This window comes from Lissotriton helveticus, chromosome 7 (assembly GCF_964261635.1).
Source record: "Lissotriton helveticus chromosome 7, aLisHel1.1, whole genome shotgun sequence".
Classification (NCBI taxonomy): Eukaryota; Metazoa; Chordata; class Amphibia; order Caudata; family Salamandridae; genus Lissotriton; species Lissotriton helveticus.
Window position 1 is genome coordinate 1,230,408,514 of NC_136068.1, and position 15,361 is coordinate 1,230,423,874.

The 15,361-nt window shown below is 40.9% G+C and overlaps 1 protein-coding gene across 2 annotated transcripts in view; it reads right to left on the reverse strand.

Moving 5' to 3' along the window:
• The window catches only part of TOM1L1 (target of myb1 like 1 membrane trafficking protein), a 653,197-nt gene that overhangs the window by 468,220 nt on the left and 169,616 nt on the right, over window positions 1-15,361 (reverse strand). For both annotated transcript variants that reach the window (XM_078654420.1, XM_078654421.1), the window contains one exon: window positions 14,547-14,663. In XM_078654420.1, coding sequence (XP_078510546.1) covers window positions 14,547-14,663 — 117 coding nt within the window. The remainder of the gene's footprint in view (window positions 1-14,546; window positions 14,664-15,361) is intronic.

Here is a 15,361-nt window from a genome sequence, read left to right on the forward strand (position 1 = left end):
GATTCTTATCGATCACTTTATGTTGCAGGAATAGAAAACACAACAGCCCTTGACCATTTATCTTTACTGCGTTCCTTCGTATTATACCTTTTACCCTTCATGTAATTGGTCTGCTTTATTTCACTTGCCTTTTAATGATTCTAAAACAGTGACTATTATTAAAAACTTTACCAATGTATATACTACTACCATGTTTTCTTTTAAAAACCTTTATTGTGAAAATTTCATTATACAAATACGAGCCTATAACCACGTGGGCCGGCCACGGAGCAAACTGTAATCGTATATGATAAATAGACATTTACACTGTAGAGGAACGTAACGGGCGGGCCATTAGGTTGCAAGAACTAAGGTGTCTAACAGTTACGGAATCGGTGGACGTACATTTTATAATTAAAATACGACAGGGCCAGTTACAATAAAATTATCTAGATATACATTTGCGGGCAAGTACCATGGGTGACGTTAATTCGAACTTTCAACAGTACAGTAATCAATAACACATCAGAACTTAATATCAATAGGGATGTCGAAATATTCAATCAATTCTCGTCCCCGCCCGCCATGTGCTTCAAAACTGCATACGTATCTCGTGATTTCAAGGTTCTGCAACCAGTACACAACAAGGAGTTACGAGTCCCATTTATTCTGGCGCCATTTTGGGCGAGGACGGGCAGGTCCAGGATATAGTCAAAATGTCTCTACCAACCATCGACTATGATGATGTTCATATGCTGTATTTATTAGAGTAACACTCAGATGTCCACATGAAATAAATTTGCCACAATCTAAACATGTCATTTTAATCTTTCCAAAGTTCTTCTAAATATTTGGGACCGTTTCCCTTGCCTCTGAAGCTCTCAGTGCCACTTCTTTGATGAATGTACTAGCAGGTCAGGGGTTCTCCTCCAAATCTCTCTTTTATGCAGCACTATAATTAATTGGTGCCACCTCTCCATATGACAATGCATGGTATAGTTACCACAACTATATTTTTTTTCGGTTCCTCTAGAGAGTTCATCGTGGCAGATGAAGCGTGTAACGTACCGGGCATTTACCTTTTTTTGCATGTACAGGAAAGGAAAAAAAAATCGAGCGTCCGAGTTCTAAGGTGTCCCAGGGCCATTTTAGTGGACCAGGCCCAAATCCAAAGAACAGGCCGCCATTTTGAGAGTCCTGTTGCAGCCGCCTGTCGCTGTAGCATCAAGAGCAGCCGAAACTCAGCTGAATGGCAACTGAAACGGTAAAGGGGCGCCCCACTACAGCAGACGAGCCAGGCCCAAATCCAAAGAACTGCTATCTCACAGGCTAATGGGGCGACCCACGCCGAGTTTCAGCATTGTAGGATGACCACACAAGTACAGCAACTTGCTAGACATCACCTCGGTGCCATCCGGATCTCGGCGCCCCACTGCAGATGAAGTGCCTCTCAACTATGAAACCACCACGGTGACATCCGGATCTTGGCGCGTTGTGCTGCCTTCGGCCTATTCGCACATCGGTCCGCTACTGACGCCATCTCACAGGCTAATGGGGCGACCCACGCCGAGTTTCAGCATTGTAGGATGACCACACCAGTACAGCAACTTGCTAGACATCACCTCGGTGCCATCCGGATCTCGGCGCCCCACTGCAGATGAAGTGCCTCTCAACTATGAAACCACCACGGTGACATCCGGATCTTGGCGCGTTGTGCTGCCTTCGGCCTATTCGCACATCGGTCCGCTACTGACGCCATCTCACAGGCTAATGGGGCGACCCACGCCGAGTTTCAGCATTGTAGGATGACCACACCAGTACAGCAACTTGCTAGACATCACCTCGGTGCCATCCGGATCTCGGCGCCCCACTGCAGATGAAGTGCCTCTCAACTATGAAACCACCACGGTGACATCCGGATCTTGGCGCGTTGTGCTGCCTTCGGCCTATTCGCACATCGGTCCGCTACTGACGCCATCTCACAGGCTAATGGGGTGACCCACGCCGAGTTTCAGCATTGTAGGATGACCACACCAACTTGCTAGACATCACCTCAGTGCCATCCGAATCTTGGCATCTCAACGCCTAGTGGTATCTTCCATACAAAAAATATTGTTACGCTGCCTTTGGCCCCATTCGCACATCAGTCCGCAACTTAGACATCACCTCGGTGCCATCCGGATCTTGGCATCTCAGCGCCTTGTGGTGTCAGTCAGAAAATATTGTTGTGCTGCCTTCGGCCTATTCGCACATCGGTCCGCTACTGACGCCATCTCACAGGCCAACGGGGCGCCCCACGCCGACTTTCAGCATTGTAGGATGGCCACACCAGTACCACAACTTGCAAGACACCACCTCGGTGCCATCCGGATCTTGGCATCTCAGCGCCTTGTGGTCTCTTCTACACCGGAAATATAGTAGAAAATATTGTTGCGCTGCCTTTGGCCCCATTCACACATCAGTCCGCTACTGACACCATCTCACAGGCCAACGGGGCGCCCCACGCCGACTTTCAACATTGTAGGATGGCCACAGAAGTGCGACAACTTACTAGACACCACCTCGGTGCCATCCGGATCTTGGCGCGTTGTGCTGCCTTCGGCCTATTCGCACATCGGTCCGCTACTGACGCAAACTCACAGGCCAACGGGGCGCCCCACGCCGACTTTCAGCATTGTAGGATGGCCACACCAGTGCGGCAACTTCCTACACACCACCTCGGTGCCATCCGGATCTTGGCGCGTAGTGAAGCTGCAGCAGCTGCAAATAAGCTTCAGACAGTGTTACAACCGCTGCTCAGAACTCTCAACTATGACACCACCTCGATGCCATCCGGATCTTGGCGCGTTGTATTGCCTTCGGCCTATTCGCACATCGGTCCGCTACTGACGCCGCCTCACGTGCCAACGTATTTTCTCCGCATTTTATACCCTATGCCGCATAACAGGTCATGTGACTTGTTTATAAAACTTTTCATTGGTTCATTTTACTTTTGGTTTCCTAATGATGGAAGGCTTGATCATATGACCTAAAAACAACACTTTTCATTGGATGAAAACTTTTTTTTCCCCCAAACGATGAAAGCCCCACCTTGTTTCTGGATGTTTCAGACTGAAGCTGGCGTCACCATGAGAGCACCACCATCTCGTAGCTCCGTCGTGGTCATTCCGCGAGCAATCATGGCAGCCGCTCCCCACCAGAAGCCTGCAGGAGTCGGGGCCCCCAAAACTTTTGATGAATTCTCAAGGCGGAGGGGACGCTTTCGAGAATGGGGTCCAAGACCTAGCAGACAAGCGTCCGATTTCCAAGGTGTCCCAGGGCCATTTCAGTGGACCAGGCCCAAAAAGGAAACAGCCTGCCGCCATTTTGAGAGTCCTGTGACAGCCGCCTATCGCTGCACCGCAAGAGTGGGCGCAACTCAGCTGAATGGCGGATTTTGACACAGTGGACCAAAAGCGGACGGAATGGCAACTGAAACGGTAAAGGGGCGCCCCACTACAACAGACGAGACTCCACCTGGAGAGGCCCGTTCACGCCGCCTCCCCCGGGGCGCCCCACGCCGTTATTCGGAGCAGCATTGTAGGATACCAAAACCAGTGCGGCAACTTACTGGACATCACCTTGGTGCCATCGTTCTGCTGCCTTGGAACTATTCGCACAACAGTTTGCTACTGATGACCCACCCCCGCGACGCCCCACGCCGTTATTTGCTGGGTGGCAACTTACTAGACATCACTTTTGTGTCATCTAGATTTCGGCGCGTTCTGCTGCCTTGGAACTATTCGCACAACAGTTTGCTACTGATCACCCACCCCCCGCGACGCCCCACGCCGGAAATCTGGACGTTGTGCTGCGTTGGGACTATTCGCACAGCCGACCGCTACTTCGTTGTTTTTCTCTAAAAATGTTTATATGTTATTACTATTTTTGTTTTCTTGTATATATTTATAAATTATTAAAGTTTTATAATCTTACTACTTTGTCGGAGTGCTATATATTTTTAATGTGACACATAATTGTAAAAACTTTGATGTACAAAGAGTCATCCCTGGAATCTTCCGCTTCACGCTCGGTCCCCTCCCCAATCACAATACAGAATGGTTTTCAGATAATAGCAACGCTTCTGCTGTGACGGATCTCATCGAGTGTGGGCCTTGATCTACTATAACTCCTTTGAAGACGGGTGATTCTTTACAGCTGTGGCCATAAACTACATCTGCAGGGCTAGCTGATAGCCTAGGACCGGCCTGGACAATCGGACACAGAGGAAAAGGAGTGTCAGAGGGTGCGGTAGTGAATAGGGCGAAAGGGAGGTGTCGGGCGGGCACAGGGTGTGATTCTCAGGGAAGAACAGCGCAGATGGGGGGAGGTTTATTACCCATGCATAAAACAGAGAGCGGGGGTGACCACTGCCTGGGGGAGATGCTTGCGAGGGTGGGGAGCCATGCTAAGGATCGACAGCGTTCACAGAGTGGATCTGGTCAAGGCATCTAAAATGGCTGCCGTGCACGACAAAAGTGTGGCATTTGAAAAAAGACAAGATGGCGCACACAATGTTTTTCAACAATTCCTGATTTCCTTCGAATCGAACGTTAACAGACGTTGGGGCATATTACCAAGGTTAAGCGATATTTATCCCTAACGATGCTTAGCAACGATTTTTTTACCGTCAGAAATTATCGCAGATAAACCTTGCTATTATCAAGGTTTATCGCAAATACGATAAAAAACGAGCGCAATGCATTAATGTCGCTGAAAACTCCGCGATATTCATGCATTACCGAGCTAATGCTCTTAGCCATGTTATCCACCTCCCATTGGATAACATGGCTAAGAACTGCTCAGGGCAGCTGTTACTTTTTGGAGATATTCGCGCTTATCTCGAATATTTCCAAAAGTTGATAATAGGAGATAGCGATGTTAGCGACTGTTTCCAGTCGCTAACATCTTGGCATGCCCACTTTGCATGTCATTAGTGATAAATATCACTCACATGCAAAGTGGGACCCAAGATGGTCGCTATCTCCTACTAGCCGTCGCTAACTGGTGTTAGCAACAGCTAGGTAATACACATATAATTTTATCTCCGCGAAGCGGAGCGCTGTTACAGATATATATCTTGTTTTTGAACGTTAATTTCTCAAAATGCACTGAAGCACATATATTGAGACATAGCAAAGGCACATCGGGCTACCAGTCCCTAATATTTTACCAAGTTTCGTGCAAATCCATTCAGCCGTTCGATTATTATTATTATTATTTTTTTTTGCCCCGCGGGGCCCTTTTAAAACCTCCACATCAAACCTAGGGGGTCAGCGAGGATCTACTATGCCCCCTTATGGTCATCAGCCGTTCGATTATTATTATTATTTTTTTTTTTGCCCCGCGGGGCCCTTTTAAAACCTCCACATCAAACCTAGGGGGTCAGCGAGGATCTACTATGCCCCCTTATGGTCATTTGCCCCTTCGCTTTGGCCTCCTCTTGTCTCTCGATCCTACCGAGAGACAAGATGGCGGCCGCTACGTACTGTTTGGAATGTTTACAGACACCGGAGAGCCAATCAGCTTCGCTTCGCAAAGCTCCGTAACGCGAAAAGTACGCGAAGCGGTGCGCTGTTACAGATATATATCTTTTTTTGAACGTTAATTTCTCAAAATCCACTGAAGCACATATATTGAGACCTAGCAAAGGCACATCGGGCTACCAGTCCCTACAATTTTGCCAAGTTTCGTGCAAATCCATTCAGCCGTTCGATTATTATTATTATTATTTTTTTTTGCCCCGCGGGGCCCTTTTAAAACCTCCACATCAAACCTAGGGGGTCAGCGAGGATCTACTATGCCCCCTTATAGTTATTTCCCCCTTTGTTTTGACCTCCTCTTGTCTCTCGATCCTACCGAGAGACAAGATGGCGGCCGCTACGGACTGTTTGGAATGTTGACAGACGCCAGAGAACCAATCAGCTTCGCTTCACAAAGCTCCGTTGCGCGAAAAGTCCGCGAACCAGAGCGCTAACCGGTCCGCTGTTACAGATATATATCTTTTTTTAAACGTTAATTTCTCAAAATCCACTGGAGCACATATATTGAGACCTACAAAAGGCACATCGGGCTACCAGTCCCTACAATTTTGCCAAGTTTCGTGCAAATCCATTCAGCCGTTCGGGCTAAAAGTGAGGCCAACCGCCCTATGGAAAACTCAATGTTAAAAACACGTTTTGGGACCCCCCTTTTTTCTCGGCCCCCACTGGACGAACCCCCCCCAAATTTTCAAGGGCTGCTCAGAAACAAAATGTGCCATTTTCCTGAAAATTTCAGCCGATTCCGTCCACAAACGCCAAAGTTATTAGACATAGAATTTTCAAAAAACCCATAGAGAAAAAATCCTAACTATATATACCTACTGGCGACCGCCAGTAGGTAATATATATATATATATATATATATATATATAAACATAATATTAAATAAACATATATAACATTTTTAGCGTAGCATAGAAAATGGTTAAAATGTATTGTAACAACTATAGTGAGTTCAACATTAGCAAAAGTGTTGGATAGCGTAGAGGTAAAATTTACTATTCCCACTCCAGTGGGTGCAACAGTAGGGAAAGCGCTGGATAGCGTAGGGGTTAAAATTACTATTCCCACTCCAGGGATGTATGACGTTACAACGCATACTTTTACAACACCTACCATTACATCAAAACTTTTACAACACAAAAACTTTTACAACTCATACATTTACAACGCAAGATTTTACAACGCATATACCTTTACAACGCATACCATTACAACGTAAGTATTGGTAAGTATATAATATTTTTTTTAATATAAATTAATTTAAAATATTATAATATAATTTAATTTTATTTAATTGTATTTAATTAATGTAATTTAAATGTAATTTTACTTTATTTTTACAAAGTACCCCTGTACCCCAAAAACCCTAAACTGACCCTGAACCCTAAAAATACCCCTTTACCCAAAAACTGAAAACTGACCCTGAACCCTACAAATACCCCTTACCCAAAAACTGAAAACTGACCCTGAACCCTAAAAATACCCCTTTACCCCAAAAACTGAAAACTGACCCTGAACCCTAAAAATACCCCTTTACCCAAAAACTGAAAACTGACCCTGAACCCTAAAAATACCCCTTTACCCCAGAAACTGAAAACTGACCCTGAACCCTAAAAATACCCCTTTACCCAAAAACTGAAAACTGACCATGAACCCTAAATATACCCCTTTACCCCAAAAACTGAAAACTGACCCTGAACCCTAAAAATACCCCTTTACCCAAAAACTGAAAACTGACCCTGAACCCTCCAAAATACCCCTTTACCCAAAGACTGAAAATAGACCCTGAACCCTAAAAACACCCCTTTACCCCAGAAACTGAAAACTGACCCTGAACCCTAAAAATACCCCTTTACCCAAAAACCCAAACATATAACATTTTAAAAATAATTATATACTTAGCAATACTTACGTTGTAATGGTATGCGTTGTAAAGGTATCTGCGTTGTAAAAACATGCTTTGTAAATGTATGCGTTGTAAAAGTTTTTGAGTTGTAAAAGTTTCATTGTAATGGTAGTGCATAGTAAAAGTTGCGTTGTAAACGTTGCATACCCACTCCAGTGGGTGCAACATTAAGGAAAGTGTTGTATAGCGTAGGGGTTAAAATTACTATTCCAACTTCAGAGAGTGCAATAATAGGGAAAGTAAATACTTCACAAATAGATATAAATAGTAATACCAATTACAAATAAATACATTATTGTACTTGTGTATAAAAAACGATGACATATTTATTTATAAATACAAAATAAAATTATTTAATTATAAAAATTGCCTACTCATACTAATTAATTACCTATTAACAATAAATTAATTTACAATTTCAAAATTAATAAATTAATTTTAATTACCAATTATATTTTAATTAATTACCTATTAAAAATTAATTAACAATTAATTCAAAATAAATACCAATAATTTAAATGACATATTTAATTAATGAGAATTACATTATTTCCCACCCTATTCCCCTATAAACCCACAACCCGCTACAGAAAATAAATGAATGAAATTAACATATTTATCAATTAATCAATTAAAATTATTTACCAATCATATTTTTATTAATTACCAATTATTATTTAATTAACAATGTATTCCAAATAATTAAGAATAAATAAATTAACATATTTAATTAATTATAATTAAATTACTTCCCACCCTATTCCCCTATAAACCCACAACCCGCTACAGAAAATAATTTAAGAAAATTAACATATTTATCAATTAATCAATTATAATTAATTACCAATTATATTTTAATTAATTACCAATTAATACATAATTAACAATTAATTATAAATAAATATCAATAAATAATTTTAAAAATGTAATTAATTTTAATTAAATTACTTCCCACCCTATTCCCCTATAAACCCACAACCCGCTACAGAAAATAAATTACTAAAATTAAAATATTTATCAATTAATCAATTATAATTAATTACCAATGATATTTTAATTAATTACCAATTAATAATTAATTAACAATTAATTCTAAATAAATATCAATAAATAAATTAACATATTTAATTAATTATAATTAAATTACTTCCCACCCTATTCCCCTATAAACCCACAACCCGCTACAGAAAATGAATTACTAAAATTAAAATATTTATCAATTAATCAATTATAATTAATTACCAATTATATTTTAATTAATTACCAATTAATAATTAATTAACAATTAATTATAAATAAATATCAATAAATAAATTAACATATTTAATTAATTATAATTAAATTACTTCCCACCCTATTCCCCTATAAACCCACAACCCGCTACAGAAAATGAATTACTAAAATTAAAATATTTATCAATTAATCAATTATAATTAATTACCAATTATATTTTAATTAATTACCAATTAATAATTAATTAACAATTAATTCTAAATAAATATCAATAAATAAATTAACATATTTAATTAATTATAATTAAATTACTTCCCACCCTATTCCCCTATAAACCCACAACCCGCTACAGACTTATATTACACAAAAAATAAAAATTAATATTAACTTACCTTAAATTCGATATTTTTGTTGGCTATATTATGTCTAGTCGATATTATGTCCATTCTATATTTTTGATTCGATATTATGTCCATTCTATTCGATATTAATTTTCTCTAGTCGATATTTTTGTTGTCTATATTATGTCTAGTCGATATTATGTCCATTCTATATTTTTTACTCGATATTCTGTCCAGTCGAAATAAAAGACTCGATATTATGACTGCCCACCCGCCGGAACACATCAGCAGAGGTAGCTGTGTGCTTTATAAAGGTGCTTCATTATTAATATTATAATTATTATTAATATTATCCACAAATGTCACTTCAAGATGATGACCCCTGCCAACAAAGCCCTGCACAATCAAGGACTGGCATTCATCAACCATTGTTTGATCTACCACAAACCCTCCAGACACCTGCACTCTGCTTCTCTCTGCGTCGCTCATACCCCCCACATCTGTCAAAGCAACAATGGAAAATGTTCCTTTTCCGATCTTGCCGTGAAGTCCTGGAACAGCCTCTTCTTCCACCTCTGGACACCACCCCACCCTCTCTTCAGGAACTCAGAAAGGGTCTCAAGACCTGGTTCTTCAACTGATTCCACCCAAGCAGATTGCACTCAGAGCCTGGATACACTTGCGGTTGAATAGCAGCACTTTACAAATCCTATTTGATTGATTGATCTCGTTCTCTACCTCCTTCTCCCTCTAGATCTCTACATAGTGCATGTTGCTATACGGTTCGCTTGATGTCTCTGTTCATCCCTTATAAAATGCCCCATCCCCATTCTCTTACTTAGCAGGGTCACCGGTGCGTGTCTAGCCAGAGATGGGTACATCTATAAAAGGAGAAGATGGACAAGACAGGGGAAGAAAAATTAGGAGACTACTATTAGGCTTTAACCAGTGGAATGTTAGAAATCCTCAGAGCAGCAATTTCATTTTCAATGTTACAGCAATAATGCCAGTAATGAAGGGGGTGATTACAAGTATTTGGCAACTAAATCTACAATTTTAGGTGCTATGTGCATTGATCCTAATTTAATATTGTGCAGTAGTCGACTTAATATCTCACAAGTCAACTTTAGGCTTGTTTTTCTTACAATGGGAGCAGTAGCGGCTGCCAGTGAAAAGTACCGGTGTGGCGGGGGCCAGCGAGGGGTAGGAAAATCAATAAAATTACTTAACTGGCAGCTGGCCGTCGTCTCGCCTCCCTCCTCTTCTCTTCCTGCTGCTGGGAGCAAGAAGCACACACAGACTCCCCTAAGCAAATCACGATGCTGCTGCCACCATGACAGCGGCGTTATGATTGGTCTGAGCACTGTGGTGCGGCACTCAGATGTGGACCATGAGCCTGTTCATGTACTCCACCAAGGCTGTACAGTACAGCCCCTGGAGAACTTTCAAAGTGAACATCATGCTTTGTTCGTCCGAAGACAGCTTGCAAAACGTCATGTGCGCCGCGGAAGGACGAATAGGTCCAAGGAGGAACCAGACCGAAAATCTCGGTCTCTTTCTCTGCCAAGCGACCCATGAAGCTTTTTACAAGGAAAAACAGATCAAGCTTGAGGGAATCCCCTCTAACAGTTACAGCGCTTAGCGAGCGCCACACATAGCCAAAACACCACCTTCACTTAAATTAAGTTTATTCTGCACTTCTCACATAGTAAATGGTCCTGAGGAAAGCCAGCTTAAAATCAACAAGGCACTGGCTGAAACATGTAGACAGCACTAGACGCTGGAGGTCATAATCAGCACTCCATCACGTCTCCTTGCCTTTTTATCTGCTAGCAGAGGCCCAGTTCATTAAAGATTAGCATGCCTCGGGTGCTGGGACCTCCTGCATAGCTTTTAATCTACACCTTCTCACCCTTTTCACCGCACACTCAGCAACATACCAGCTCCGCAGTCTCCTGGCGTTGAAGCACACCCGGGGCACACTCGGTGCCACTGTGGTGGGCCCGATGATGAAGCATGCCACCGACTAGGTCGGTGGGTGAGGGCTTTATGAGGAAAACAATGTTCTTTTCCCCACTCTATGTTGCTCCTCGACGTACCTATCAGAGTCTCTTATATCCTACTAAACTAGCTAGTCCTTATTGATATATGTACATATAATTCAGGGGATCCGGCCTAGCTTATCTAGTCCTCTCTCTCCCTTTGATCTAAAACACACTTAAGTGCCCTAACCACTCCTCCCTTCCTGGCTGTGATGACAGCGATCCCGCCCCTTAAATCTCCCTTAGTATAGAAAAATAAAATGATAATAATGTTGCGTTATTTTCATTTCACTTTTCCTTTTTTCACTGCTCAAAGAGCAGGGGGACCGCGCTCCTCCGCCTTAGTGGAGGAGTCACTTCTGAATGGGAGTAACAACCTGCTTATACACTAAAGTCCATGTTAAATATTGATGTTGCAAGTAAAATAAATGTAGATCCAAATTAAAAAATAAATGACTTTATCAATGCTTGTTCAAGCTTTCTTTGGGTGCTATTTGATTGGTTGACACTAGGCAGTTTGAGTATGAGTCTATTTTAGTGCATCTGTTTCTGAAGGTTTAGCCTATAATTCCATATTGTTTGGTATCATGAGGGCATGAATGAGTTGAAAAGGGGTAAAACAGGTAAAGTTGTCTCAAACAGGGGCTCCATGACATATTGCCCTGGGCCCCACAAATCCTTAAGATGTCTCTGGTGTGTAGGTATTTCTTTACCATCTGACTAATAATCATTATCAATGTTACAACAATAATGCCAGTAATGAAGGGGGTGATTACAAGTATTTGGCAACTAAATCTACAATTTTAAGTGCTATGTGCATTGATCCTAATGTAATATTATGCAGTAGTCGACTTAATATCTCACAAGTCAACTTTAGGCTTGTTTTTCTTACAATGGGAGCAGTAGCGGCTGCCACCGAAAAGTACCGGTGTGGCGGGGGCCAGGGAGGGGTAGGAAAATCAATATAATTACTTAAACTGGCCTGTACCTTGATAAGCCCTTACTTTCTCGAATTGCTGTCACAAGGCAAGGGTAGTTGCATTCACTTCCACCTGGGGCATCCCTTCCCTATTTAGAGGTTTCTTCCACTATGAGCAGGGTCGGACATTGAGCAATTACAGATGGGGGACTACCACAGCCCAAGTCATTATGGACATGGTTTCCTGTTCTGGATTTTTGTGTGATAGCCTATTGCATCCTGGGTGTTGTAAGCTTGTTTTACTTCCACTAAAGTAAATGAACTAACACCCGAAAACTATGATTTGTAGGTGCACAGCTCAGGACTGGAGACTGTGTCCTTAATGACCTGGAGTGGGGTGGTCGTTGTAACTACAGCCTTCACTGTTATGAATTGCTTAAATCCAAAGGTGATGTCGCCAAATCTTGCAAATGTAACGAAAATCAAAATGGTGATGCATGAAATACATCATACTACACCTGCAAATAATACAGGGAAAAAGAGTGGGAACAAGGGAAAAGAAAGGGAGTGAGAGTGAGGCAGAGGGAGGTTTCTGGAAGTAATGCACCATTTATTTTATAATGTGAACATAATGACTACAAGAGAGTTGATCTTTCACTCAAGCAATACATCCCTATAATTTTGTTTTCAAGTGTTCAGCTGCAGTCATTGATAAGCGCATCCATATAACTGTGATTGGTTCTCTCTGTGCCACTGCATTAGATGGCCTTCAGCAGAACTTGTTTAAATCTTTTTAGGGGCTACATTCAAGTGGTCCCATTCCCCTATAATAAATGTAAGTGTAGTAATAGTGGTAATCACCATGTAGTGCAGTTCGCAAGTCATATTGTAAGGGATCTTGACATGCATGCCTTATTCAAAATATAAACATTATATGTATGTCATAAATACAAAAAACATTAAATATTTACTTTCGAATATACACACGACATATCTCCAACCACAATTATTCAATCATGTTGAGAGCAGATTAATACAAATCAGCAACAAAATAGATGGATAACAGGAATGAGATGGCATGGATCATTCATAGAATCGCTTTAGAGTCAGTGTTGATGTTTCAGCACGCGCAGAACTACGGACTGCCTTTTTCAGGATAGAAATGGTGAGATTTATTTTAAGTAACATTTCCACTGCAGCATTACATTAGACCGGCCATACTTCAAATCTTAACAACGAACCTTTTGACAGCCATCACTTTCAAAGAATAAGCATCCCTATGTCTAACATGGAGGATTTCATTGCATACAAAAGAGCAAGTCTTTGTCCAGGAAAAATGCACAGCCCTTGTCTCTAGAGAACGCACCATGTATTGTTTTCCATGTATGTGAATAAGGAAAACACAGGTACCTGTGAAAGTGATAACCATCAGGTTTAATTGACTAAGGTTTAAAACAGCTTCTATTACGTTACACGGACCATAACGTACATGGATAAAAATGTGGACCATACTCTTTCATTATGCTGTAAAAGAGAAGAACACTTTTACTGTTTCCAAAATTCCTATGAGTGAGAGAGCTGAAATGCCTTTATAATTGTGCAATCAGCTTATATGGACACGTTTCTTGAGATCTGTAGACCCATTGCTTGTAATGACTGTTGTGGGGAAGAGTGAGTAAGAGAAAATATAACGCAAATAATCTGTTGCTCACCCATAATCATGGCAATTAAAGTCTAAATCATGAAGCGAATATATCACATATAAGGAGTCACATTTCTACTTATGGGATAGAATCTGGGGAAGGGAGTGAGCAAGCGGTACATTTTGCTATCTGATGAAATGTTAAAAATCCAGGTGAATATTGTTTTTAAAACTTGTTTGAGGCAACTTAAAACGTTAAGATCTTTTGTTGCCAGTTACCGATACAGCTTACCACCTAACTAATATAAATGCATGGAATCAGCCAAAGCTAGAATATGGCAATGACATCCATTTAGATGTCCAAGATGCCCTTCTTCACCAACCTCAGTTAGTACAAAATGCAGTTTTTTGCTGGTTATTAATGCTTCTAGAAAATCTCACAATTCTTCCATTCCACATTAGCTTCACTGGCAACCGGTGAATAATAGGATCTTCATTAGAGTCATGAAAATTGGTCATAGGGCAATATATCAACATTCTTCAGATAGTTTAGCTAAGAAATTCAGCATGTGTGTCCCAACGAGAGAATTATGTTCTGCCCAAACTTTTCAGCTTATAGTTCCAAGAGCTTGCACTTGTAAATTCAGAGGCATATCCTTTTTGATTGTTCGGCCAAGCCATGGAGCTCTCTCCCTCAAGTCATTTGTTCTAAAAAGAATGTACATAAATTCAAGGCAGTCTTGAAAATGTATGTATTTTGAATGTACTCTTCATCGAACAGCGACTTCTGGTTTTAAGTGCCATAATATCTTGGTGAACGTGTGCTTTATAAGTGCATACCATAAACTACAGGTTAGATTAAATAGTGGGAAATGGCCCAGGAAAGCGTTGCCTTGTACCTGTAAAAGATCCATGTCTTGAAGATTCGTCGTGTCTGGAGCATTTTCTAGTAGAATTGCTGACATAGCAGTCACATTTGTTTTCACCATATCCAGTTCACTGTAGAGTTTGCCAATCTATGTATTGGAAAAAAGAAACACTGTCAAAGAATTCCCATTCGAGGAAGCATTTACAAAAATTAGAATCATCCACTTTAAAGCAGTTTATGAGTTTACTTTATGTTTTCTAATTCTCATATTGAAGACATTTATTTTAAACATGTGGCTACTGCTACTTGTAGAAGAAACCATGGCTATAGCTCACTATCAACTCTTATAGATAAATATCCACTGTAAGAACAGATTTATATAATGTTAGTATAGAAAATTGGGTTTTTGTTTGGGGGGACGACTCTTTTCAAGCAACAAACACAATCCCTGTCAGGGTAAATCACAAAAGTCACTAAATTGCCTGGGGCTTAACCCTCTGGTAGTTTGGCACACAATCAGTCAGCTTAACTTAGAAGAACTGTGTTAAGTTTTTATGCACCACCCAAACAATACTAAAGTGAAAACATAAAACAGGAAAAACTCCTACACCAATCTAGGGAAATAAAGAACATTTAAATAAATCAAATGACCCCAAAACTAATTAAATTCAATCAATAGAATCAGAGTTATGAATTTTCAAAGATTTAAGTTAAAAATAGCATCTAAAAGATTAGTGCGCCAACCACCGGTATCTAGTCGCGAAAGACCAGGACAAAGTCAAAAGTTAAGGCTGACCACGAGGTGGATTGCACCTGGTCTCGGCTTACTTTCAGACTTAGATATTT